This window comes from Ambystoma mexicanum, chromosome 5q (assembly GCF_040938575.1).
Source record: "Ambystoma mexicanum isolate Mex_15411 chromosome 5q, UKY_AmexF1_1, whole genome shotgun sequence".
Classification (NCBI taxonomy): domain Eukaryota; kingdom Metazoa; phylum Chordata; class Amphibia; order Caudata; family Ambystomatidae; genus Ambystoma; species Ambystoma mexicanum.
In genome coordinates this window covers 364,368,782-364,396,004 of record NC_090933.1, presented here as the reverse complement: position 1 = coordinate 364,396,004, position 27,223 = coordinate 364,368,782, and the positions used below count along the sequence as shown (strand labels likewise).

The 27,223-nt window shown below is 47.1% G+C and overlaps 1 protein-coding gene across 2 annotated transcripts in view; it reads left to right on the top strand.

Moving 5' to 3' along the window:
* SMCHD1 (structural maintenance of chromosomes flexible hinge domain containing 1) overlaps positions 1–27,223 on the top strand; it is a 3,133,956-nt gene that overhangs the window by 1,064,253 nt on the left and 2,042,480 nt on the right. For both annotated transcript variants that reach the window (XM_069620859.1, XM_069620860.1), the window contains exons 18-20: positions 15,443–15,520; positions 15,607–15,726; positions 15,946–16,090. In XM_069620859.1, coding sequence (XP_069476960.1) covers positions 15,443–15,520; positions 15,607–15,726; positions 15,946–16,090 — 343 coding nt within the window. The remainder of the gene's footprint in view (positions 1–15,442; positions 15,521–15,606; positions 15,727–15,945; positions 16,091–27,223) is intronic.

Below are 27,223 nucleotides of genomic sequence, written 5' to 3'. Positions count from 1 at the left end.
GGTCCATCGCTGACATTAAATGGGCGATTTCCAAACTCAGTTACTCTAAATCATCCGGTCCCGATGGCCTACCTCCATGCCTCTATAAAGAAGACCCGGACCTGTGGGCTTGTATCCTAAATGCCAAGTTCCAGTCCATTTTTAACACAGGAATTATTCCAGCCTCATGGCTAACTGCCAACATCATTCCGATTTTTAAGAAAGGAGATGCTGCGCTGCCGCAGAACTATCGTCCCATTGCCTTAATTGACACTGCGGCGAAATTATTCGCCTCTCTCCTTCTTCATGACTTGGAAAAGTACATTGGGGCACTAGGACTATATTCCAAATATCAAACTGGATTTAGAAAAGGCATGTCCACCGCGTTAAATGCTATGGTAATGGCATTTACTATCGCAGAAGCCAAAAAACCAACATCTAACCTGGTCTACATTGCTCTTATCGACATGTCCTCAGCTTTCGATACAGTGATCCGTAACATATTATGGACTAAGCTGACCAATATGGGAATTCCGCCTATTCTCATTTATTGGTTTAAAGCCTTACATACCAACACTTCTTACAGAATCAAGCTTACTTCAGAGGGACGCGTTACTAAAGATATCAGTACAGAGGTGGGCTTGAAGCAAGGTTGCAATCTTGCTGCTACCTTCTTTAACCTATACCTCTCTGATCTTGATAAAGGTTGGGATGAAAAAAATCTCTTCTCTGCTAAAATCGGCTTGATCCACCTTAAGTGGCTCGCCTTTGCAGATGATATTATTTTATTTGATCCCACCCCGTCAGGTCTCCAACTTAAACTACGCCTATTTGAAGAATTTGCACTAGCACACAATCTGATGCCTAATCCTGCTAAAACAGCAGTAATGCAATTTGGTGTACAGAAACGAACTGGCAAGTCACAGTGGCATCTCATGCAGATCCCCATCTCAGTCATTAGAGAAACGATTTATTTGGGATACTATTTAACAGAGAAAAATTCCATCTCAATGTGGAATGACGTTCTCAGTAAAAAGATCAGACCCTTGATATCACTATCCAAAGTAATCTATGCAAAATACTGCAAATTTTCACTAATTCCCCTCATCGAGTTCTTCACTTTGAAAATTGAAAGCGTAATTCTGTATTCCCTTGACATATGTATGGGTGAAATGGGCCCAATTCTGGACCAACTGCAGGGTACTGCCCTGAAACGTGCCATGTCGCTTCCAATGTCCCTCCCCAATGCAATCTTGAGGCATGAATTGGGTCTAGTAGCATTGTCTACTCGTTGGAAATGGCGACTCTTAACCAACTTTGCTAAGATCGGGCATCCCATAGTGAACTCCCTATATGCTGAGTTGAATCATACCATTACGCTGTCACCTACGTCTTCCATGGCTCTTTATGTGACAAAAATGGCTGCTATACTCAAGACGGCTAACATTACCGTGGACGATGTCTATCATAGACCAGGCTATGCTAAAAAAAAACTTTTTGAACTTGATTGGTGCACAACCCTCGATAAAATGGGATCGTACTATCTTTACAAGGAATACCAATTATTCACACGTAAACGTATCCCTAGATACAACTACATTGTGCTTTTTCCTTGTAACTCCACGCGGAGGACGTATCTCTGGTTCAAACTCAATTTGTTTCATACTAAAGAAAGAGTAGTAAAATGGATCGGTCACAAGCTGTATGCCTCGAGTCCGCACTGCAGATTTCCCATGTGTACCGAACCCACTGAAACATTAAAACATCTGGTTTTAAATTGTCCCCATTTTAGGAACCAAAGATCGTTATTATTGATGGAATTTGTAAACATTAATTTTATTGATTGCCTACCTTTCCTTTGGGCCAGAATGATGCAAGGTAACCATAAACCGTTGATATATGCTGTAACGAAATTATGTAAAGTGATTGCAAGAGAATTGGAAAAAGATTGCTACATGAATATCTCTTGAATCACTTATTTTAACTCCCTTCTTCCTTGCAAATCAGTATGAAATTGATGACGTACGTACATTTGAGCGTATAGATAACCCCATTGTGTATTCCTCTTGTTTTCTATGTCTTTACCATCATGTTATAGGAATTAATGGGTTTTAAACTTTTACTTATATGATGTCTTTTTAGGTCTATGTATTGTAAGATTTCACGTTTGTAGGCATTTGCTGTAATGCCTTTTTTTATTATATTTTCTTTGTAAAGTCTCTCTTACTTGTTAAGAGAGTCAAACACAAATAAAAATGTAAAAAGAAATGGTTTGCTACGGGCACAAAACCCAAACTGTTTCCATTTGAATAAATATAGGCCAACCTAGGTACTTGCCTGTTCATACAATTGCCATGGTTGTTATACAAGGCCAAGTTTTCTCCCGGGCCAAGCACAGTTGATTCCAAGTTACTGGGCACCGGAGCTATAGCTGAAACTGATATATTAATATTCAAAGATTGAGAAGAAAAACTAGGTCCTTGCATAATAGTGTGTTTACTATAATTAAAAGTCATTGCCTGCTGATTATCCGGGACTGGCAAAGACTGCACCGGCTGGATAGGCGTAGAAGGTTGTGGTGCTGCAGTCACAGGGCCCTGATCATTGAAATTCAAATGCTGGCAAGGTACGCTTAAGACTTGCCAATCTATATAATTACCATCAACGTCATTTTGGACCAAATTATATTCAGAATTAGGCAAAGATAGTATCTCAGAGTTAGATTGACTTGAGCTAGACTCCACTGCTGGCAACGACTCTGGTTGGAGCCATTTATCAAGGAGGTCATGGAAGTAAACTTGCCTTGTAGTTCCACCCCCCTGAATTCTGATAACTCTAGTTCTATTATCAACTAAAGAAACAGCAGATTGTGAATCACAATCCTGAGAATTACCAGAGGAAATAATGTTAGTATCTAAATTACAATTTCTGTACTTGCCCAGTTTGTTAATCGCACGCTTAACAAGATTTCTTTTACGAGGCCTAAGAGGACAGCAAAACATCAGCTCAATTACCATCCAGAATACCAATGGGCTCAACATCTGAGATAAGTCGGGCGATTAATACTATGATTGCATCCTGCTGCTCTTAGGCCATGTGAACAGGAGAATTAGGCGATTCAGAATGAGACAAATGGATCTTAAGCACCGATGCATTAGCGTTAGACACATTTGTTGCAAAAATGCCCTGGTGCTGATCAGCATTGCACATCAAAATAACATCAACTACTTTAACCAAAATAGTTTTTAATTCACGTTGCTCCTCTGCCATTGCGGAACACAATGTCAGCAAGCCAAGGAATAGATTTTAGTCAACTTCGCATTCATAGTTAAAGATGGAATCTAAGCTTCAGTAACTTCTGTGAAGGAGATAACCTGAGACAAAAATGTACTCTCTCCTTCACTAGTGGAGTCTGAGGAATCTGATGTAGATAATAGTCTTTGTAAATCCGGACTCGCAGATAATTGAGTCCTCTCCTGAAGTCATCCAGCAAGAACGGAATTGCTCTCTCCTCACCACCAGGCTTGGAGTAGTCCCCGACCGACCAGACTAAAGGTCAGTCCTGTTGGGCTTTTGTGGAGCCCTAACCACTGGCGCTCTGGGAGCACATGCGTTTTTGCCTGAATATCAGAAAAACAAATTCATTATCTTTTGCAAGACTTTAAATTAAAAGAAAAACGCTTGCCATGTTGCACTGCTGCTGTTTGTATTCTACCACCCATTGGCTTCAGTTGAGGGCCATCCTCTCCATCGTGGCTGTCGTTGGATTTGTAGGCACTCGAGGGACATCAAGTTGATGAGACCAGCGCACAGGGCCCTCTGTCGGGGGAGGGGTGGGACATTTTCTGAAGCAGCCAAAGCTGGAAAGAAAATATCAAAAGATGAGGAATACCTGGGAGGACCATATACCTTGCGCAGCTCAGAAAGTCATGCTGGTGAAAGAACCAACAGCCAGACTGCGATAAATGAGAAAGTTCATCGTTCTCCCCTTTCAAAAAAAAGTCTAGCAAGAGCCTGACAATGGAAAGCAGCCAAAAATGTCAGTTTTTATCCACACTTGCTTTGGCAGAACCTACTTTAGGAAATGATGTAACTAATCTACCTCCCCTTCCTCCTAGCCAAGAAATTATTATTGAAAATTAATTTTCAGGATTACTGACAATTAACAATGATAATTCATTGTTAAATATGTGTATTGGATTGCAAACAAATTCTTTGCACTGCTTCGGGCTCTGAAAACTTAATTATTTATTTATTGTTTGCTTGTTAGGCGCTTATACAGCAAGTAAAATACTGTTTCGAAGCACCCACCTGGTCACCCTTCCACTCCTGCATGGGATTCTTGCAAGATGGTGGCCAAGGTGACGAACTTGTGTGCAAAGGACTGACCCTCATTTGTGAGCCTTCGATTAATGACTCTTATATAGAATTGAGAAGAACATATGGTTGGAAGAGGAAGTAGTTAAGAAACTGCTAGGTTTACTCTAGTCTGCAGCAGTAGACATTGGCCCTAGGGTCTAATGAGTGACAAGGGAAAAGGCCATGGGGGGCCTCGACAATTAAACTGCGACTCGGGCAGATTCGTTGTGTTTTGGTGCGATATATAAGCAGCTAATAGAAGTTACACTTGGTGCAACGTGGACAAGCAGTGGATGGGGTGTGCATTAGGTGGGAAAGCCACCTGCAGTTAATATATTTGCTGTAGAAGAGTTAACAATTAGATTCATGCAATAATATTTACTTGAGGTGAATGAATAAATGAATGAATGAATGAATGAATGAATGAATGAATGAATGAATGAATGATAGGTTATTTATAATGTGCTTAATACCCAGAGGTTTCTAAGCGCAGACCCGGGGATTGAACCTGTATCGCTCTGTGTCGTCTTGCTTCCGAGGATATGGATTTAAAGATATTCAAGTTTTACAGCATTGCCACTTAAAATGTCAATGAAAAGATTGAAAAGGAAAAACAATCCATATAGATGTAATTTCAATAGGAAGTCTGCATCCAAGTTATTTAGTCCTGTTCTGACTGAGGCAGCATTGCAGCAATTTCTTTTGAGCTACTTTGACCTTTCTGGTGCTATCTCATGTTTGACACATTCTTCAGTATAAAGGCAGCTTTTTTCCCCCCCGTTTTTATCGACACCCTCATTTTTAATAGCTTTCCCTTCACTTTATCAAGATTATTTTCTTTTTTTTACTTTGTTTCAACTGGTAATGACATGTTGGTTAGTGCTAGGTTCCTGATGTATGTGTTTCTCAGCAGTTTTTTTCAGTGTAATAAAATAATGAGAATTACAGCTTCTTTGCGTTAGTAGCTGCATATCATGCGGGTTATTTTCTATGCATTTCTTGTCTGGGTAACAATCAGTGTTGTATTGATCTAGGACAACTACACTCATGCATCTTCGTGCTCATCTACTCCGGGACAGAGAAACAAAAGATCTGAATAGTGCCTTTGAAGCTCAAAATTAAGAGAGTAGTAGGGTCTATTGGTGGCGACAATTGTATATAGTTACTTGTCAACTAGACAACAGCATTGCAACAAAATCAGACTCACTCAAGAACCACTTGCAAATGTTGCAGTGCAATTCACACCTGCAGCCCAATTTCATTTGAATCTGATGGAAAATATAAATTAGAAAAATAGTTACTAAATGTAATTGTCTCATCCCAATTTAAAAAATTGCTATTGGAATGTGAATTCAGTAATTGTTTAAAAGTGACTCAACATATCTCTACCTCAAGAATCCGGTGATGGGCAATTTTACTCCTCTCTCTTTGACAATCCAGATCCATCGTAGCCAAATAATGATGGCGTAGGTGGTTCTCAAACCAGAGGAACTCGTTCAAAAGAAGTCTCCTCTATCTCCCAAAGGTCTAATGAAAGGAAGTGTGTGAATAATAACGGTCTGAATTTTGAAGAACTTTATTAATCCTATCAATCAAGCCTCATGACTAATCCTTATGACTCTTCTTTAAAAAATGATGTGAATAACAGAAAAACGAACTTTGTTACTAGCAAATTCAAGTCCCATAATTCCCTAAATACTGGGGCGAGGAAGAGGGCTGAAGAGGAACAATGCAGGAGTATCAGCTAATTAATGTAAATGACCCACAGCTGAGTGAGACTGAGAGGCTTTAAAGCCCCCCCCCCCCAGGTGCAGGCAATAGAGAGAAGAGAAGCAGAGGCAGAGGCTGAAGTAGGAGGAGAAGGACGGGAGCAGCGTCAGCAGAAGGAGCAGTGCAGACAGTGTGTGCAGCCAATGTTGGGACTGGAGAAGGAATACGCTGGGACCGTTGGGAAGCCAAAGACTGGCGGGTCCGGTGATGTCTCCAGGTGTCCCGGGTGCAGAGGTTGTGCAGCGGGAATCATGCCGAGGGAGCGCTGGCCCTTTGAAGGCTCATTCTGTGGAAGCAGTGAGGGACGTTTTCCCTCTCGAGAGGTTTTTGGTGGCTGGCATGCACCAGGAACTCTCAGGAGCCAGGAAGGCTCCAGCAACGAGTGGCTTGGGAGAAGGCAGCGAAAGAGAAGCTGTTTGCTGGGTTGCAGAGAGCCACAGCAGCGGGAGACCTGCAACAGCAGAGAGGATCAGAAGCGTGTAAACCTACCCGGTGAGTCTGGAGCATGAAAGTGACTCTGGGCTGCTCTCCGCGCGCGTTCCAATCAGGCAATTTTACTCACGTGTGAGGGAAAGCAGTGATAATAGTACTTTTGAATACCGGAAAATCAAAAAGCAACAAAAGACATTTTAGGAAACCAAGTAACAAAAATTAAGCATGTCAGTTTATTGGAAGTCCAACACCCCAGGGAGGCAACATTGTTAAAAGCTAATGCCGACAACCAGGGTAAAATGGAGTAATGGTAGAACCAAAGGGTTGTGAAGTTTATTCATTTTTGATGAACTATATAATAGCTAATATAAAAACACATTGCCAAAGTATAGAAAGAAACGAGATAAACCTGTATCCTTGTCAATATTTGGCTACTGGTACAATGTGGAAACAAAAGTAGCAGAGGCTTTCCTTCTGAAAAAGGTTGTTCAGAGGGACAGAAGAAGAGGCGTCTTAAAGAGCACCAAGGTGATTTTTGTTTCCTTGAAAAGTTGATAAACATTTAGTGCTGCTGAAACTAAGAACATTGTGAAGTTGTTGCTACCACTGATGCACGTTCTGTTTATGAAGAGCTATTCGGACTGGTAAGTATATCCGGATGGCAAACCCTTGAAATAGTAGGCCTGGCATGGGAGTAGACCAGGTAACAGTTGACGAAGTGCTGAACTGTTGTTCTGACAATCTTTATTGTATCATTTATGGTGCTGAAAGAAGATCTGTATAATCCTGCAGTGGAGGAGCGACATTTCTTGAAAGGCATTCAGTTGTGGCAAAAACATCCTGACAAAGACAATTTGTGTTATTTTGTGGAGAAGATTATTTTGAAGTTCATTCTTACGCGAAGAATTGAACGAATATTCTTATTTGAAGTGCTGGAACTTTCTATCGGCCAGTGGAGATTACAAGGAACTGTTACCAACCTGAAGTTTTTTATTTTCTTTTGAACTGTGAAGCAAGAACCCTGGTTGAATCTGGGAAAGGGGAATTCACTTGGCTTGTCAGCCTGTACACTGTTCATATTACAGGTTCAATTGTAGTATTTTTTTTTGTGTTGAACTGCCATACCTTACCATATTGATTTGTTGAATGTATAAGTGTGAGGGACAGATAGATAGCCTTTGTTAGAGTGTTTCCGTTAGTTACTTTAGGCAGGGAAATCCTTGTTGGGGTATGGACAGTGAGGCATTTATCATACCTTTTTGATTTAATAAAATGGCGCATTTCGAAAACTCTTTACAAAGTCGTCCGCCTTACATTTCTGACCCCCTCACTGTATCGATCAGTTACAGTAAAGGTGAGGCTAAATGGTTCACTGATACTTTAGAATGCATTCTAGCATCATTATTTAGGACTGTGAGTGGCCCGTATGCCGCACACACTTCGGGATCTTTGGCCAAATTAAGCAAGAGGGTGAGCACTGAGTCAGACATTGAGGCTGTTGATGCGCCGATAGTGAGGAAGCTGCTAAAGAGTCGCGTGGACCATTTCTTATCAAAAAGGCTGTAGAAAAGCTCTGGGCCAGGAGCCCTGCCCAATGGAAGTGCTTTAATTTCTTGCACCAGTACTTCTGCGTCAAACAGACACTCTCAAGCCCTGTCTGCTTTTTTGAGGATAGGGCAGTTGTGATTGACTAAGGTATTCTTGTTGTCATGTGGGATTCAGGTTTCAATCCTTGAACAAGGAAGTTCAGTAATCTGCAAGGATTGTAAGTTTAATAGGTTCATCTGATTTTAGAACCCCCATTTCCAGTCCTTCAATTGGTGTGTAAAGTTCCTTTTTCCCCCAATGGTCACAACTGTCAAGACTTTGCTTTATTGCTTTTGGTATAGTAGAAATGTTTGGTGCGTGAAAGAGCCTTAGTCACTACCTCAGAAACATTTTCCCCTTCAACTGCTCTTAGTGTACGGTAAAATTTAAGTGAGCCTCATTGTTTGTTCTTTTACAAAGGTTGTAATCTGGGCTTCAAGGTTAGTCAAGTGGGGTTGTTTCAGTTCACCTTGTGCTGTTGACAGTTTAATAGGTTTGCCTCTAATCACTACAAGCTTCCCACACCCCACATTGATTCCAAGTAACCCCATTCCCCCATTTTCTTTTTATTGCAAATATTCAGTTGGATGTTAGATGCTGTGTGCCTTCATCCTCCAAAATAGGATCTTTCAAAAGCATCTCATTAAGACACCACCTAAATGGATAGGGTGCTGGGACGTAAAGAAATCGTTAAGTTGATCAAAGCATGGTCTGAATGAATTTTGTGTGCTATTGTTTCACCATTGACTGAATCAAGCATGGAGAGAGGAGACAGCCTCATGTCAATTAGACCGTGGCTGTAATGAACATGTGAATAGAATGGGTGTTCCCTTTCCATGGAATGGAGGTGATGACAAAATCCAAAATCCCATGTTTCAAGGACGCTGTGAAAGATGTGTTCACAACTACTGAAGTAGAGGATGTCCCTGGGTGGGTCTATCAGTACCCAGTTGCTACTATTCTGCCCACTATAAAATGGGAGAAGAACTAAATGATTGCACCCACAATCGAAATTGCATTACGTCTCGCTGAACTACTTTAGATTTTTGTTTAGCTACACTAAATGTTTCTGGCAAAAACAGTTGACAGTTGATCATTCTATATCCCAGGCTTTAATGGTGTGCATATGGTTCTCCTGGGCTTGCATCCAGCAAATTAGAGGGGAGTAAAGGGAGAGCACCCTGCATCAAATTTAAACTGATCAGGCTGTGTGTAGAGATACAGCAACATGCACCTTAGCTTTAAGGTATACAATGCACTAGTCTAAAGAAGTGTGTTTCTCCAGCATGGGGTCTGGCATGGATTTACATGCTCATGAATATTCCCCGTCGTCAGGCTGGGAATCCTCGGTAAAGAAAAAATCAGTATCAGTTTCGTTTCTGATCTGTCTTTCTTAGTAGTAACCAATCACTGATCCCTGGGTCATACTGCCCCCAGCCAATGTCTGCCCTCTCCCTAAGCCCTGCCCCTGGCAGCCATCCTCAGATTTTTACTGCACGCTCAAGTGTTGGGAGTCCTCGTGCTTTAGCTCTCGAGTTTATGCTGCGTTTTCGTGCTTTTTCAGGAGATTCTCATTTTTTCGGTTTAATCAAGCCTCAAGCTCTGTTTCTACTTCCGATAACAGGGACCCGTTTCGGAATTCTTCTACGCCCCTTAAGGGTGAAGTTTTCGTCGAGTTTACACTTCTACCTCAACGTACATGGCCCAGGACAAGGGGAGCTTGGATGCAGATTATATAACGTTTTCAAGGAGGACGAGTATTTGCGATGTCTCTACTGCCTCCATGGGGACAAGATGCACGTGGAGAAGGACTCTGCGTTCTGCAAGAACCTTTTGGAACGGACCAAACAAGATCGTCGTTCCCGCCTTGCCACCTGGCTGGAGAAGGGCACAGCAAGTGAGAAGGCGAAGAAGAAGTCTGAGTGGGCTTCTAAGTCCTTTGAGGGCGCCCCGGCGACGGGGGCCCAACAGAAGGCCAAGCACCGCGAGTCCACGAGCTCCGGGAGCGCCGAAAGGTCGTGCTCTTCGGTTGCCAAGTAGGGCGCTACTTCCCCGGCACGTTCGACCACGAGCCAGCGCTCTGGTTCGGGGAAGAGGAAGTCCGAGAACCCGGGTAGGCCGCTGGAGCGGACCCGGTTGATCTCGAAGGGGGAGCGAGGCGCTGACCCTCCCCCCAAGGCGAAGGCCCAGGACGCACCTAAGGTGGTCAGGGCTTTGATCCACCCGGCTAAGGCCTCTACCGAAGTGGTCGCTGCGGCCCTGGCGGAGCCGGCTAAGACTACGCCAATGGAAACGGCCTCTGGGCCCAGAGTATCTCTGCCGCCGCGGAGGGAATCCTCTTTCCAGCCCGTCGCTGAGACCCCCGTGAAGCCCCCGGCTGAAAAAAGAGAGGGCGGGTGCCGGTGGCCATTACAGATGCGGAATCAGCCTCTGAGGAGGAACTGGTGGAGACCGAGAAGGGCCTCAACGAAAGGTCCATAGGCCTCAACGAGAGGTTCATGAACCTCAACGAGAGATTTGAGAAGGTTCGATCCCAGGGGGCGGTCCCTGCTGATGTGATCGAAGATAGCGATGACGAACAGGGCCCAGTGGAGCGGCCATCCTGTCCGTCCCAGCCATTGCCCGAGCCCCAGGATAGCTTGGTGGCCATTTTGTTGGCAATCCAATCATTATGTACCGAGATAAGGACAAGATTGCCACGCACCCCGACGGAGGAGCCAGAACCAGGCCCGTCGGGAAGCCCTCCGAACAAGCGGAGGAGAGTCCACCCCGCTCCGCTCTTCCTGCCTGCGAGACCGGTGGACCCCTCATCCCCCTCGCCGGGAGAGGATACGGCGACGGATACGGAGACGGACGATGACGGCGGCGATGACACAGCGGACATCCCGTCTCGCTGGAATTCCTAAAGAAGTGCCCTCGCATTCCTCCCGTGGCCAGGAAGGAGAATCACGTCCCTCAACTGCTGTTGGAAGTAAAGGCGATGCTCAGGAAAGGTGCCATCGAGCTCGTCCCCAGGAGGCTCCGGGGCTCGTGAGTGTACTCAAGGTACTTCCTCGTCAGAAAGAAGACAGGCGGTTGGCGCCCCATCCTGGACCTGCGTCGGTTAAACAAATACATCAAGGCGCAGAAATTCAGGATGGTCACCCTCCAGCACGTGCTGGGACAGCTGGAGGAAGGTGACTTCCTATCGTCGTTGGACCTGGAGGATGCTTACTTCCACATCCCCATTCTAAAACGGCACAGGAAGTTCCTCAGGTTCGTGGTTCAGGGACGCCACTACCAATACAGAGCCCTACCATTCGGATTAAAGTCGGCACCCAGGGTTTTCACCAAGTGCCTGGCACCAGTGGCGGCGCGGCTGCGCCTGCAGGGGATCCACGTCTACCCCTACCTGGACGACTGGCTAATCCGGGCAAGGTCAAGGGAACTCGCCGTCGATCATACGGCGAGGACCGTCCGGTTGCTCACGGAGCTGGGGTTCGCCATCAACTACCCCAAATCCCACCTGGTTCCGTCACAAGTAGCACTGCTTTTGGGGGCGAAGCTCGATACAGTGGAGCAATTGGCCTCCCCTTCAGAGGAGAGGACCAAGACCATCCTGGGCAAGGTGCGGCGCCTGTTAGCCACGGACGTGGCCAGGGTGAGGTCCATCAAGTCCCTGCTCAGGATGATGTCCTCATGCATCTACCTTGTGCCCCTTTGCAGACTTCGGATGCGTCCGCTACAGCAGTTCCTCGACGCCCGCTGGCTTCAGGCGAGGGGCTGCTTCGAGGACAGGATCCCCCTCGACGAGGAGTTCCGTCGGGCGATCCTATGGTGGGGCACCCGGGCTCACCTCATGACGGGCACAGACTTTCAAACCCCGGCGTTTCAGGAGACGGTGACCACGGATGCCTCTCTGGAGGGTTGGGGGGGCTCACACCGGAGATCTCCACGCAAGAGGCCTTTGGCTCCCGGAGGAGATGTCTCTTCACTTCAACATCTTGGAGCTCCGAGCAGTGTTCTGGGCGCTCAAGTCGTTCCTCCCGTCCCTCAAGGACAAAGTGGTGAGGATCTTCACCGACAACACCACCACAATGTTCTTCATACGGAAGCAGGGGGGCACCAGATCCCAGCCCTATCCAAGAAGGCCCAGGATCTGTGGCACTGGGCCGTTGCCCAGGGGATGTTTCTGGTTCCCTTCCACCTGGCAGGAATAAAAAACACCATTGCCGACTCACTCAGCAGGGAGCTGTGCTCGTGCCACGAGTGGGAACTGCGCCAGGATCAAGTGGATCGACTCAACGATGGGGCAAACCCCAGATCAACCTGTTCGCGACGGCGACGAACTCCAAGTGCCAGAGGTTCGCCAGCAGGTTCCCACAGCCGAGGAGCATGGGCGATGCTTTCTCCTTCCCTTGGGACGGCCTGTTTCTATACTCGTTCCCTCCTTTGCCGTTGCTGCTCCGCCTCATCAACCAGCTCAAGAAGTCCAGGTGCAGGATGATCCTCGTCGCACCGGCGTGGCCGAGGCTGGTCTGGTTCCCGGGCCTTCTGGACTTGTCAACGTCCCCACCAGTCAGGCTGCCGGCGGACGCGGATCTTCTCTCCAGAGAAGGAGGCGCCATTCTCCACCACGACCCACAGTCGCTGAACTTGCAGGCCTGGCTCCTGCAGCACTAGAGTTTGGAGGGTACGATATCCCGGCTGATTGCAGAGAGGTTCTTGCAAAGGCCAGGGCGTCCTCAACTCTCAAGTGTTACGGTCATAAATGGAAGAGGTTCTGTCTGGTGCCGTGCACAGAAGGTTAACCCTCTGCGAATTAAGGCCCCTCAAGTGCTGCCGTACCTGCTGTCGCTGGCCAAGGCTGGACTGGCTCACGCCTCCATCAAAATACATCTGGCTGCCATCTGCCGATATACCAGGACTATGGGACGGGCGTGCTTGTGGTCTCATCGCCTGGTGAAGGAATTTATGAAGGGACTATTCCGATCATTCCCGCCGGTGAAGGCTCCTGCCCAGGCGTGGGAGCTTAATGTGGTGCTGACCAGTCTCATGGGAGCCCCATTAGAGCCTATGCATTCGGCGCCTTTGAAGTTCCTGTCATGGAAGACAGCGTTCGTCGTGGCCATCACCTCTGCGCAACGAGTGGGAGAGATTCAGGCCCTATCTTGCACGACTCCATACTTGACTTTTCATGACACGAGGGTGGTGCTGAGAACGCACCCCTCCTTCATGCCCAAGGTGCCATCGGACTTCCACCTCAACGAGCCCTTGGTGTTACCAGTTTTCTTCCTGTCGCCTTCGACGCCGGCCGAGAGGACTTTGCACTCGCTGGATGTAGCTAGAGTGCTGAAGTTCTATGTGGACCGCACAAAGAGTTTTCGGAAAACGTCACAACTATTTGTGAACTTTGGGTCTGTGAATCAAGGGAAGGCTCTCTCGAAGACTTCCATTTCCAGATGTCTCTGCGGCTGCATCATGCATTGTCACTGGTTGGCAAACCGACCGCTGCCCGGCCCTCCGAGAGCCCATTCGACCAGAGCGATCGCTGCTACCACGGCGTTCCTGTCTGGTGTGCCCCTGCTGGACATCTGCAGGGCTGCTACGTGGAGGTCGACGCACACCTTCACAAGATTCTACTGCGTCGATCAGGACTCCAGGGAGGAGTCCAGGGTCGGCCAAGCAGTGCTGCGCAACCTGTTAGTTTAAGGTGAGCCTGGTGAGGCGGTAAGAGATGCTTAATGTTGAGTTGTTGTATTGCTTAATGTTGAGCCTGTTGCCACCTCCCGTGGTTGTGCATGTGTATACTGCTATGTATTCTTTTATTCATGAGCATGTGAATCCATGCCAGACCCCATGCTGGAGAAGGAACAAGTTACTTACCTGTAACTGTTGTTCACCAGCATGGGTCTGGCATGGATTCACATGCGAACCCTCCCACCTACCCCTCTGCGGCTCTTCACTTGGTCATACTGCCACTTGGCTTGCTACCAAATCTGAGGATGGCTGCCAGGGGCAGGGTTTAGGGAAAGGGAAGTCATTGGCTGGGGGCAGTATGACCCAGAGATCAGTGATTGGTTACTACTAAGAAAGACAGATCAGAAACGAAACTGACACTGATTTTTTCTTTACCGAGGATTCCCAGCCTGACGACGGGGAATATTCATGAGCATGTGAATCCATGCCGGACCCCATGCTGGAGAACAACAGTTACAGGTAAGTAACTTGTTCCATGACTTGATCTTGGTGATCTGCCTGTTAATTTAAGAGGGCAAGGTGCTTTCCACTTTTGGAATACAAATGAGAACAATCTTTAAGGCAAATGCACCGAGATAAGCATAACTGGACAGGACATGGTTTGCCTTAAAGGGGCAGGTCTGTATTGATGTAGATCACTGCATCTGCTGCGTGTGATGCTGGAGAGCTACGTAATGAATTGTAGTCCTGATGAAATGAAGTATGTTGAACTGTTATGGTAATCTTGTTTTTATTTGTTTTTGTAAATATATTGTTTTTATATTAGACTATAAATCCATAAACACATGTTTTCAATTGTTGACTCAGCTTTTTAAGACCAACACAATTCGGTATTGTACTCTTTTAGGAAAATAGAAGCCCCTTATTCTGGTCGTTCTTATATGACAAATAGATTTTTTGTCTGTACTGAAAAAACGTCTGACACTACACAGTGTGGATCCATTGTATTGTACAATTTGCCAATTTCTTTTTTGTGATCATCAGGAAAGGAGAAAATACCATCCTGTTTACGCTTGGTCATTTTTTTTTAACCTGCTCCCTACCCCTCGCTGTTTCCTAAGGATGCCATTTTCTCCTTTCTTGTTGTAGATTTATAACAGCTTGACATTTCAAATGCAAGTCTGTGCACAATATATCAATTTGAAATGTATCCATAACCTAGATGCAGTTTCTCTAGCAGTCTTTTTGCAAGGGCTCTTGGTAATTGGCACCACTCCATATTTCCTGTACCTGTGTAAGTTACATGCTACCAATATATTTTCATTTCACCAACTGTGAAATGCAATTTGTTTGCGGTACATGACGGACAATCTGCTTCGGTTCTACAGGAACTGCCAGGAGAGTTGGCCAGTGCTACCCTGGAAGCATTCAAAAGAAAATGTAAAATTCCTAACTGTATTATCCTCCCAGGTTTGCTCACTGCGGTTTCGCTTTTGAAAAACATTCTTGATATTGTGATCTAATTGAAGCCATTATAAAAGAGGAAGAGTCAATGTTAATGGTACAGAGTGCATCATCAGATAATGGTGTATGCAGGGATGCAACAAAAGTACTTCTCTTTTCTTTTTTGTCCCAGCTGCTAGTGGAGATAAAGAAGTAATATCCCACATCAGTCAGCATGGGGGGAAATGGCCTTATTGGTTTAAAAAGATGGGTAAGTCAGTTTGGATTATTTTAAACATTTTGTCATTTGTGGGCATTGTGAATATTAATTTTCAACAAATCTCTGAATATTTGCAGAAAACATTCAAAAAATTGGGAGCTATACTCTGAAGCTTCAAGTGGTTCTGAACGAAAGCAATGCCGACACCTATGCTGGAAGGGCTTTACCATCTAAAACTCTAGCATTTAAAATTGTGGGTAAGTGTATTTGCCTTGCTGGGTGTTAAAATTATGTCTAACTCTAAAGAGGGTTTGTTCACATAGGACTATTAAAGTGTAATTAAATATTACTATTCATTCTTCTGATTGTGCAGGGTGCACATGTAAGCCTAAATAAAGACACTTCTTTGTAAAGACTATCAACAGATTTCTGAATGAGTGGTTTACTATGCTTAATTTTTCTTCTATTCTTTTTAGAGGGAAAACCAGTTAGATTTACAGTGGGCCTTTTAGATGCTCCTTTTCGTGTTGGGGTGCCATTCAACCTTCCTTTGGACTTGCAAGATGAATTTGGACATTCCACTCAGCCTATTGCAGATATTAAACCATTTCTCGAAGCAAGGTAATCGTAAAGACGTATTACCTGCTTATGTATACAACAAATACTCTGCAGATGGAAGAGAAAATGTATTTAAATTGGTTGTTGATATTGAAAATAAATGGAGCTATTTTATTTTTATATCCCAATTGTGGTTTTGCCCCAATCCATAGAATAGTCATTGTTTGTTGTCCTACCAATTCCCATGTTGTAGTGCAGTGTTGTATAATCCTCTTGTTTATGGGTTGTTTCATTTTCCTTTAAGAACACTGTACTCCTATTAAGATCAATCTAATTATATTCGGTACGCCTCCAGAAATAACCTTTTCTTTAAGGTATTTTATTTCGTCTTTTAATCTTCTGTGACAATATGCAAAAAGGTATTCAGCAGTCTCCTTAATTAATTGTTAAATCTTTTAAACACTTCAAATGTCTTACCAATGGGATTGTGAAACCTTGAAATGCTACTCAAGGAGGCTAGGTGGTGGAGGAGACAATTGTTCAATGGTAGGCCAGATTAAACCTATTAGGCAATCTGTTGGTTGATTGAAAATAATCACAATCACCGGAGCTATGAGTTATTCAGAGTTAAATTTGTTCCAGCTCCAAGGCCCCCGATAATTGTTGCATATTGTTTTGCTTTGTATGCCCTGCTGAGTGGGGCAGGCTTTTTGGCAGTTAATAGCTTTTTGTGAAAGTCTTGCAGCCGAGCACTAGATTCCACAGGGCAGTAATACCAATGTATTGAGGATATGCAACTTGGGTCAGGACCACTGATGGCCAGTGCAGCAATTTTATTAAAGTCCTGCTGACATGCTTCCACAGCATGGGGTTGTGTGGTGTTTACAAAATAATAGTTGCAAACCTTTTACAACAATATTGTCTCATAGCTGTTAAGGAAGCGTGGGTCTTTTCTAAATAAACAAAAGAAGCTCAATAGAATCCTGAAAATATCATCTGGTTTGCCTTTTCCATTAACATTTCTATACTCACTAGTTAAGATTAGCCTCTAGCTCTCCCTGTTAAGATCAATCCAATAGCACAACATTCATGCTTTTATTTCATTGACAAATGTTACTAATTCTTTTATGAAGGGGGTGGAAGGGAGGGGGCTTTGTCCTTCTGGTTTTGCTGTATTTTTCCATCGTATTTTACATCCACCGAGTTACATGTTGCTACTCCATCTGTCAAAGATGTCCAACACTTTTACCTTTCACTTTCCACTTTAAAGAAAAGGGTTCTCATTTATGCAAGAGGAAGTGTAGTGAGCGCCCAATCAATTAATTCTGGGGTTTCGCCGGGGATCTGGTCACTGTTTTATCACTGAGTGCTTTCCTATTTTCTATAGATGATCTACTTTCATTTTTTAAAGTATATTCCTTTGAGCTAATATCACCTACATCTTTTTTACGTGAGTTTCAATTTTTGTATTGCTGGTTAGGACAAACATGATGTCGTAACACTAAAGCCCAACTTCATAGACCTTGCACTTTATTCTTCACACCTAGTTTTCACTCATGATCCCTTACACCTGCCACCTTCAACCCACAACCCATCACACCCCCTATCCTAACCCTTCACTCTTAACCTATCGCCCTGACCCTTCAACCTTACAGCATTGACCCCATCTCCTAGTTCTTCACCCTATACAGTTATTCCTTGCCCCTAACCCTTTATCAACTATTGGCCCCCTAACTTATCAATTCTAAACTTTAGTTATTTACCCCTAACCCTTCACCCCTATATTCACATCCCGTCCTTTGTATCCCTAATCCTTCATCCCTTTTCCCTAAGACTTATCATTACCCATTCACCACTTGACGATAGCCCTTTATTCCTTGGCCTGCACCCTTAACATTTCATGCAGAACCCTTCACCACCTACCATTTATACCTTAACATTTAACATCTACATTTCACGGCTTACCCAAACATAGCATCTCTGTCCTTCACTCCTTAACCAATTATCTCTAACCCTTCACCATCTATTCTTTTACTCAAACTGTTTACCCCAAACTCTTCAGCTGTAACAATTAATCAATCACTGCTAAAGCTTTATCTCTTCTCCAATCCTGCATCCTTAAACTTTAACTCTTCATCGGTTTACCTTCAACCCTAACATAATAGGATTGCATTATATCAAAACCTGGTACATGAAAATGTTTGCCCAATAAAATCATGCTCAAAGAAAGATCTTCAAATCTCGTGCTACTAGCGGAAAGAACATGCAATGAATTGAGCAATTACTTTCCCAGGTGATGCCGTTTGTTTATTATTTGTAATGCGCTCCTCACCCGAGGGTATCTGGGTGCGACAAGATTATACATTCTTTGATAAGACATTTTTTATTTATCAATTAGTCATAACATAGACAAGACAACCAAAACAAAGGGAGAGGAACAAAAGAAAGAAGAGGCAGCAACATCAATTGAGGCCGACACAGCCCGTTAAGCAGTAGTAATAGTAAGTCTTAGATCACCATTCTTATGGGACAGAACTACAATTCCAAGTGTAAACGTTCAAACTAGCGTCCCCCGAGTCAATATCTTCCATTGCCTTTCAGAGCCCTCCCTCCTCCCATGCCGCCCATAATTTAGAGGCCTTGTTAGGACAGCCCCTTGCGTTATAGATCCGTCTTTCGAGCATAGCACATGTGTCCATGTCCAGCGCCCACTGCTCCATTGTCGGAGCCTCCGGTACTCCCCGTTTCTGTTCAATGTTTCGCTTCATTAGGGCGGCCGCCATGTGCAGGAACAGTTCTTCCCATTTATTCAGTTCATACTCCCCTGTTACTCCCAGGAGTAGGACCTTCGGGTCAAGTTCAATTGTTTTGGAGAGTATCCGGGCCAGTTCCCGACAGCAGGCCTCCCAGAAAGTTTGGATGCGGGGGCAGGACCACAGAATATGGAAGAAGGTCCCCTCCTCGTCCCCACACCTGAGACAGTTCGGGTTTGTTGCTTTCTTCCACCCAAACAGTGCAGTTCTAGGGTAGTACACTCTGTGCAGTATTTTGAGTTGCACCAGTCTGAGTCTCGAGGAGATGGCAGTTTCCCGTCGGTGCATTAATACCCGTATCCAGTCCTCAGGGTCGATATCCCCTACATCTGTTTCCCACTTGGCTTTTAGACTGATCAGTTCAGGGGTCTCGAAGGAAGTGATGGCATTATAAAGGATGGATGTGCATTTGGAGGGGATGAATTCAGGAAAAATGTTGCGGTCTATAGGTGAGTACTCCGGGGTGTTGCCTTCTGTCGCTATGTGGACTCTTAGGGCGTGGGACATTTGCATGTGATGGTATCTTTCAGTATCCGGGAGCCGAAATCTGTGTTGTAGGTCAGCAAACGGGGCAAGATTCCCGTCTTTCAGGACATCCCCCCCCACTTTCTGAATCCCAGCTCTTACCCAGGATGGCCAAGGTTCAAACCTCGCAATTTCTCTCAGGTTGGCGTTTCGCCATAGGGGCTGCACCGCTGATATCTTGTTCCCCCATCCCACAAACTTATGTACGTTCTTCTAAATGGTGGTAATCTGTGCTCTTGTTGTTGGTGGGGATGGTCTAGGGGGGGCTTGGTACAATAACTGTATTGGATCGGTGTTGTGCATGGCAGCCACATCGGCTTTGATATGGGGTAGGTCCCGGTCCCCGTGTAGTAGGTCATTGATCACCGCAAGTTGTGAGGCCCAATAGTAGGTCTGAAGGCGGGGCACACCGATCCCACCCTCCCATACCGACCTTTGAAGTGTGGCCAGTGCTATAGGCGCCTGTCCTCCGCCCCACAAGAGCTGCCTAAGTAGGGTTTCCACCCGGCCAAATTCAGCCCCCGAGATCTGCAAAGGGGCGTTTTGAAGGACGTAGAGGAATCGCGGGAGGGCCAACATTTTGAAAAGAGCCGCTCTGCCCATGAGGGTCAGGGGGAGAAGCTTCCAGTGTTGTATGTCGTTAGAGAATCGGTCCAGGATTGGTTTGAGATTGTGCTTGCTATAACTAGTTAGATCCGTTGTTATCCAGATCCCGAGATATCGGAAGCCAAGTTGTTCTATTTGGTATGGGCATTCCCTTCGGTCGGGCTGTCCCCCTCCCTTCACCGGGAAGAAAACAGATTTCTTCCAGTTGATCCTTAGACCGCTAAATTCCCCGTACTGGACAAGAATCTGGGTCACTATGGGGCAGGTTTGGGTAGGGTCTCCCAAGTATATCAGGAGGTCGTCAGCGTATAGGGATATACGATCTTCGTGACCCTCTGGCCATTTGAATCCCACCCAGGATGTGCTCTGGCGAAGCCATATGGCCAATGGTTCTATCGCCAGAGCGAAGAGAAGGGGGGAGAGGGGGCATCCCTGCCGTGTGCCCCTGCCCAGTCGAAAGGGGCGAGATGTCCACCCATTCACCTTGACTTCCGCCCAGATGTTTGTGTATAGCAGCTTCACCCATCCCAGGAACCCCTCCCCAAAGCCCATCCGTGCCATGTTCTCCCAGAGGCCATCACATCGGACCGAGTCGAAAGCCTTCTCGAAGTCGATTGCTAGAAGAGCAAGCGGATTGTCAATGATAGGGGCCCTTTCTAACGCTAAGTGAAGTCGGCGCAAGTTCATCCTTGTCCATTTGTATGGCATAAAGCCACATTGGTCCGGGTGTATTAGTGTATCAGCCACTGGTTGTAACTTGTTGGCCAGGACCTTGGCGAGGACTTTAGCCTCGCCATTGATTAGCGAGATTGGCCTATAGGAGGCACACTGCTCCTGGGGTTTGTCAGGTTTAGGGATGACTACGATGGTAGCCTTGCACAGGTCCTGCGGGAGAGTGCCTTGTTCCCGGGCCGTCAGTAACATTTTATGGAGGGAAGATGCTATGTTGACCCCCCCACCCACCTTCTGCCATGTTTCGACTGGGAACCCGTTCGGGCCTGGCGTTTTCCCGGTCTGTAATTGGGCTAGTGCTTCAGCCACCTCAGTCTCCGAGAGGGCAGAGTCCAAGCGCGCTTTTTGTTGCACTGAGAGAGTTGGGAATGTTATATCGTTGAGGAGGGTTGGGTCCAGCCGCGAGGTCGGGGCCCGGTAAAGTGCCTCATAAAATTGGGCGAAGGCTTCAGCTATCTCTGCGTCCGACTGGAACCTCTCACCCCGTGGGGTGACAATCTCGCGAACACATCGTTGACCCTCGTCCCTCCTCTCCAACCAAGCTAGCAATCGACCAGCCTTGTCCCCATGCTCATAAATTCTGGCTCTAGAGTCCCAATGGGCTTGTTTAGCATTGTCTAATAAGAGGTTACGGAGCCGCTCAGTGGCACGTTTAAGGGAGAGTTGGGTTTGCGGGGATGGGTCAAGGATGTGTTCGTTCTCACATTGGGCCAGTTCGTCTTCCGCCTTCGTTATATCCTGGAGTCTCTCCCGCCTTCTATTTGCCACCCAGGAGATTAAGGCACCCCGCAAAACGGACTTATAGGCCTCCCAGATCACCACCGGATCTAGTTCTCCGTTATCGTTAATTTCGAAGTACTCGGTGGAGACTTCGGTGAGGTGGTCAACAAGCTCAGGGAAACCCAGGTAGTAAGTGTTTAGTCGCCATGTCCTAGGGGGGAAGCGCCTTGTGCGCGAATCTCCACGAGTAGAGGCGAATGGTCTGAGATGCCCCGGGGAAGGAAATCCGCCGCAAGTGTCCTGTAGAGGTCCGTGTGTGGGACAAAAAGATAGTCGATCCTGGAAAGGGAGCCGTGGGCACCAGAGAGGAAGGAGTACCCCCTAACGTCCGGGTGCAACTCTCGCCATACATCACCCAAGCCCAAGGCAGACGCAAAGTTAAATAGTCTCGTGGGGGTGTCCGGGTTGCGTTGTCTGAGATGTGTACGGTCAGTGGAATTGCACATGACATCATTAAAGTCTCCCCCCAGAAACAGCTTGTCAGGTTGGTGTTTACCTATGAGGGCAGTTAAGTCGTCCAGCAGTCCCCTGCCCCAGACCGGGCGGGGAGTACACCGAGGCGAGGGCGACCTTCTCATTACACAACGTACCAAGGATCGGTATGTAACGACCTTGTGGGTCTTGTTCCGAGCATTGGAGGGTGAAAGGAACACGTTTGTGTATGAGTATGAGAGTACCCCTATATCCCATCGTGTATCCCGCGTGGAAAGCAGACCTGTAGTTAGTCCGTTTACGTTCCAGGTGAGCACCTTGAGAGACTTGGGGCGTTCAGTCGGGATAGACTGGGGTTGTGAGGGTGCCATCCAGAGATTGGAGTAAATAGTTAGACAGGTGTTTTACGAGGAAGGTGTCACTGCCAATGGTGATGTATTGCGGTGTATGTCTGAGGTGCCGAGTATTGTGTTGCCTGGACCGTCTGTGGCCTCGTCCTACCCTGACCCTCAACATATTCCGGAGCCCGCGGGGACGCGTTGCTCCTAGGGTAACAAAGAACTTATTAGAACATTCCCTTCCCTCCCCCTCCCCATACTCCACCCCAACACGAAGTACCTGTAGCCCCAACATGATAACCCTCAACACGTGTAAGGTGTCAGCCTTACAACCCCTTATTCACAATAAAGCTAAAGAGATTAAAAATTGGAAATTGGAGGGGGCGGGGGGGGGGCCCTGTTGCCTTTACCAGATGCGATGGAGATATGCCCCCGCAAGCCACATTATTAATGACATAGACGACTTACAATAGCTTGGTGGCGCACCCGAGCCTTCTGTAACCACAGTTTGGAGTGCCCCCGCTCGTGGGGCCAGACCCACACGCAAGGAACAGTCATGTTCAATCTCCAGCCTCCGCCGGCCGATTCGGCGAGGGTGGCCTGTTGGGTTCCCGAGGATGGTCCGGCGGCGGCCTAGGATTTCTGCCCCTGTTGGCTCGAGGCGCCGACCAGTCCCCCTCAATGTGTTGCTCTGCCCATCGCCAGGCCTCCTTCAGGTCGTTAAAGTGGACCGTTGTGCCCTTGTGATATATTTTCAGCTGGGCCGGGAAGAGCAGGCCGTACTTGACTCCCATCGCTTGGAGCTGCTTTTTAAGTCTTTCAAAGGATTGCCTTGCCTTCTGGACCTCCCGCGTATAGTCCGGGAAGAAGGCGATCTTGGAGCCATTAAAGGTGGTCGTACCCTTGGTTCGTGCAAGGTGCAGCAGCGTGTCTTGGTCCCGATAGTTTAGTAGCCTTTATATCACCGTGCGCAGCGGAGCCCCAGGCACTGGTCTGCCAGTGGGCATTCGGTGTGCACTCTCTATCGAGAAGAATTTGGAAAAGGATCGCTGATCGAAGAGGTCCATCAGCCACCGAAGAGGTCCATCAGCCACTGTTCCAGAAAAAGTTCCATACAGGGACCTTCGGCCTTCTCGGGGATACCGAGAATTCGAATGTTATTGCGCCTGGATCTGCCCTCCCCCTCCTCGACTCTGGCCTGCAGAGTTTTAAGTTTGGCGGAGACTCCTTGAAGTTCTTGCTGTATTGCGTGCATCCCATCCTCCGTGTTGGAAATACGCTGTTCCGCCTCGTCCATTCGTGCCGACAGTTTCTGCAGATCGTGTCGGAGGAGGGACATATCCAGGCTGATTCCATCCATCTTCTGTTCCATCGACGAGTGGGATTCCGCTATGGCTGGCATGACGTCTCTTAGGGAGAGCACAGGTGCAGAGTCCACTTCTACCGACGGCAACGGTTGAGTATCAGGAGATTGCGATGGAGGCATCGTGTACTGGTCGATTCTGTTTTGCATGGTGGGCCTTCTAGTTTTGTCTTTCCCCATGGCCGCCATCGGGCCCCACGGGTGCCCCCGTATCTTGGGTAGTATCCTATTACGCAACAGCCCAGCCTCACCGAAGATTCACACAGGACGGTAAGCGTTGCCGACGCCCTGCGGGTTTAGGCACCACCCCAGCCGGCGGGGAAAAGGAAGGCACAGAGCCAGATGGTGAGCCCGTGATAGTGGGCGTGTAGGCCCAGCCGCAGAACGCTGGGAGTTTTGCTGTGAAGTGAAGTGGCGGGGGTGTTCGCCAGTTCCCACACCCGTTGTATTTTCTGTGGTCCAACAACCCCTAGAGTGGTCACTCGGGGGGGGTGGGGGGGGTGTGGGGGGCTGCTCACCGGCGGGGCCACCTCCGCCACGCACGGGTCTCCGTAGCAGCGCTCTGTTGTTCTGGCGTTCGCGCCCGTCCCTCCTGGTCCGGGCGGAGCAGGGCCGGCGGTCCCCTCTCTGATTCCTCCAGGAGCCTCGCTCCGCCTTTGTTGCGGTCGCCGCTGGATGTGCGGGTGCACCGCTCCCCACTCAGTGCGCGCCGATGGTCCGGCGGCCATCTTGGTTCGTCCTTGAGCCGAAATGGCGTAACTTTCCCTCGCTCCTGGTGCTGAAGCCCCTTCGCGTTTCGGGCTGGGATTCGCCCCAGATGTGCCCCTGGGTGTCAGGCACAGGGGGTCTTGCTTTGGGGGTCACGAGATATTTCCAAGTGGTCGTCCGTAGCAGGATGTTAGGCCGCGGCAGCGGGAGCTCCGAAGGCACACGTCTACTGCATTTTTATACAGTACAGGATGTTACAGGTAAGATCATTATTTACAGTACATAGAGAGAATTTGCAGTTAAAGGCACAATACAATATGGGGAGATAGAAAAAGGGAGCCTGATTATTGTCTATGGCCCTCCAGGCAATCTTGTAATATGATAAAGGAAAATGGGCCAACTAGACTAGAGATGACAGCTGACTATTGTTCATATCATAATAGTTTTCTGTTTATTGTACATTAGTCGGCTCCACAGACCAACCGCAATACATACTTTCCCAAACAGTTCATTCACAACTCATTCATACAGTCATCATGTTTACAAAGAAATAGAAAAAAGTGATGTTCTGTTTAGATCACAATAATAGATCAGACAGTTGTAAATTAAACACTCAATTGTTTTACAATGTGCCCCTCTGTTGGTATTCAGGGGGTTTAGAAAACCATTGTCAACATGTTTCGGTTGAGTTCTCTTAACGAGGATGAGACAGTCCCCTCGTGTCGTGACTTAATATTCAACCTTCTTCAGGACAGGAGAGCAAACGCCAATTCCGCGTTGCCTCTTGGTGAAAAACCAAAGGTAGGGGGTGTATGTGGCAAGAGAGCCTTTGATCTCCTCTGAATCTTTCAGGGGCTGGCGAACTGGTGGGGTGGAATAAATCCCGTCTTGAATGCTCCCAGCAGTGGCGCTTCACGTGATGGTGGCCTGTTATTTTAAAGGAAGAAAATGGTGTTTTCTCTTGTGGCCCAGTTAAATAACAAGGCAAGTCAATTCATGCGGGCAACCGCGAATTTAAAAACGCTTATATCAACCTTGTAATTCATCACGGTTGTAACTCGCTGCAAAAGAAATGCCAGTGGAGGAATTTCGCACAATTTACGGCCGTGGACTGAAATAGCCTGGTCTGGGCCGAGGGGGCTGCCTTATTTTGGCCGCAGATAAAAGCCCAGGGCCCTGCTGCTTGGAAAGGCGAACAGTGACTGCTTGCGTTCCTTTCGTCTCCTTTATCATATTTCCTTTATCATATTACAATACAATATGGTACAGAATGACGTTGCCAAGTGAGGAGGTTGTATTCAGAAGTCATTTAAGCAGAGTAATGCCGTCTTCGGCATTACTGTTTAAAGATGTGCATGTAAACACTTAAGGCACAGTAGTGAACTATCATATGTGTATGGTGATAATACTTTATACCTTTTTATTTCTATTAATATATTGGGTATTTATAATGCACCTATACACAATGTGTTTAGAGTCTCAACAAGACAAGAGAGTGGGGGAACAGGGAGTACAAACAAAGCGATCCTACTAGGCCTTGTGACATTATTTGAATTGTGCAAATGCAGTAAGAGAAGTGCAGAGTTGGGATGGGGGGGGGGTGCCGGTGAGGGTGGAAGGCCCCATGAACAAAAGTAAGTGCCTTGGGAGTCCATGTGGACAGAGCCGGGAAAGCGGAGAGTGCAGGGGAAGGAAGTTCCACAAGCTAAGTGCGAGTAAGGGGTTGGAAGGCAATTCAAGGGTGCAGACCCAGCCAGGCTAGTGCGGGGGAGGGACCTGGCAGGGCAAGTACATGTTGAGGCGGGCTCGGTCAGAGGGAGATAAAGTGCAGCGGTAGACTGGACTATAAGGGGGGGGGGACTGGTGCCCTGTAAGGAAGCAGGCGGCCAGTCAAGAGGCAGACCGGGACATTAGCAGGGGATGGGGAGAAGGAAGGAAGAAGAGAAAAGGAAGGTCTTGAGATGCTTCTAGACCTTAATGAGATCCGGCTGAGAGGGGTAGGGAGGCCATTCCAGAGAGAGGCACCTGCGGTTGAGAGGGATCTACCCCTCCACTCTCTGCTTGGAAAATGGAAAAGTGTCTGATCTGCAGAAAGTTAGAGCTAGATGACTGAATGGCTCTAGCAGGGAGGTATTTAGGCATAGAGAGTTGGATGCAGTGGGGTCCAAGGCCCCAGAAAATATTGTGGAAGATTCAGAGGGTCTTAAACTTGATCCTCAGAGCAACCGGAACCAGTGGAGAGATTTTAGGGCTGGAGAGATGCAGTCTCTGGGCTTGAGGCCAAGGATAAGTCTTGCAGTCTTGTTCTGGATTAGTTGAAGGGGGTGAAGGGAGGAATTAGGCAGATTGAGGAAGAGGCTGTTGCAGTAATTGTAATGGGTTATTTATAACACACTTAATACCCAGAGGTTTCTAAGGCCGGACCCGGGGATCGAACCTGTGGTCCTTCGTGTCGTCTTGCTTCCAAGTCGAGCGCATTGCCCCTGAGCTATCCTCCCGAGACAAGTAGTCCAGAGCTCTGGAGACATTGAGTTTCTGGCGGAAGGTATGGAAAGGGAGAATGTCTCTGAGGCAGTGCAGCTAAAAGTGGGCCTTCTTGACAAGGTCTGTGATGTGTGAAGAGAAGGAGAGAGGGGAATCAAAGATGACGCAAAGGTTTTTTGCCTCACAGGAGGGCGAGGGGAGGGGATCCATGGAGGGCGGCCGAGTGTGGGAGGGAAAGAAGGATCTCTGTCTTACTGGTGTTAAGGCAGAGATCGTTGGCCGTGCACCATGCCTGAATAGCGGACAGGCCGTCTGGGATGAGAGAGGAAGTATAAGCGGCAGAGTAGGGAAGATTGAAGGAGAGCTGCATGTCGTCCACATAACACTGGACCTTAAAAGGTGTGACAAGAATATC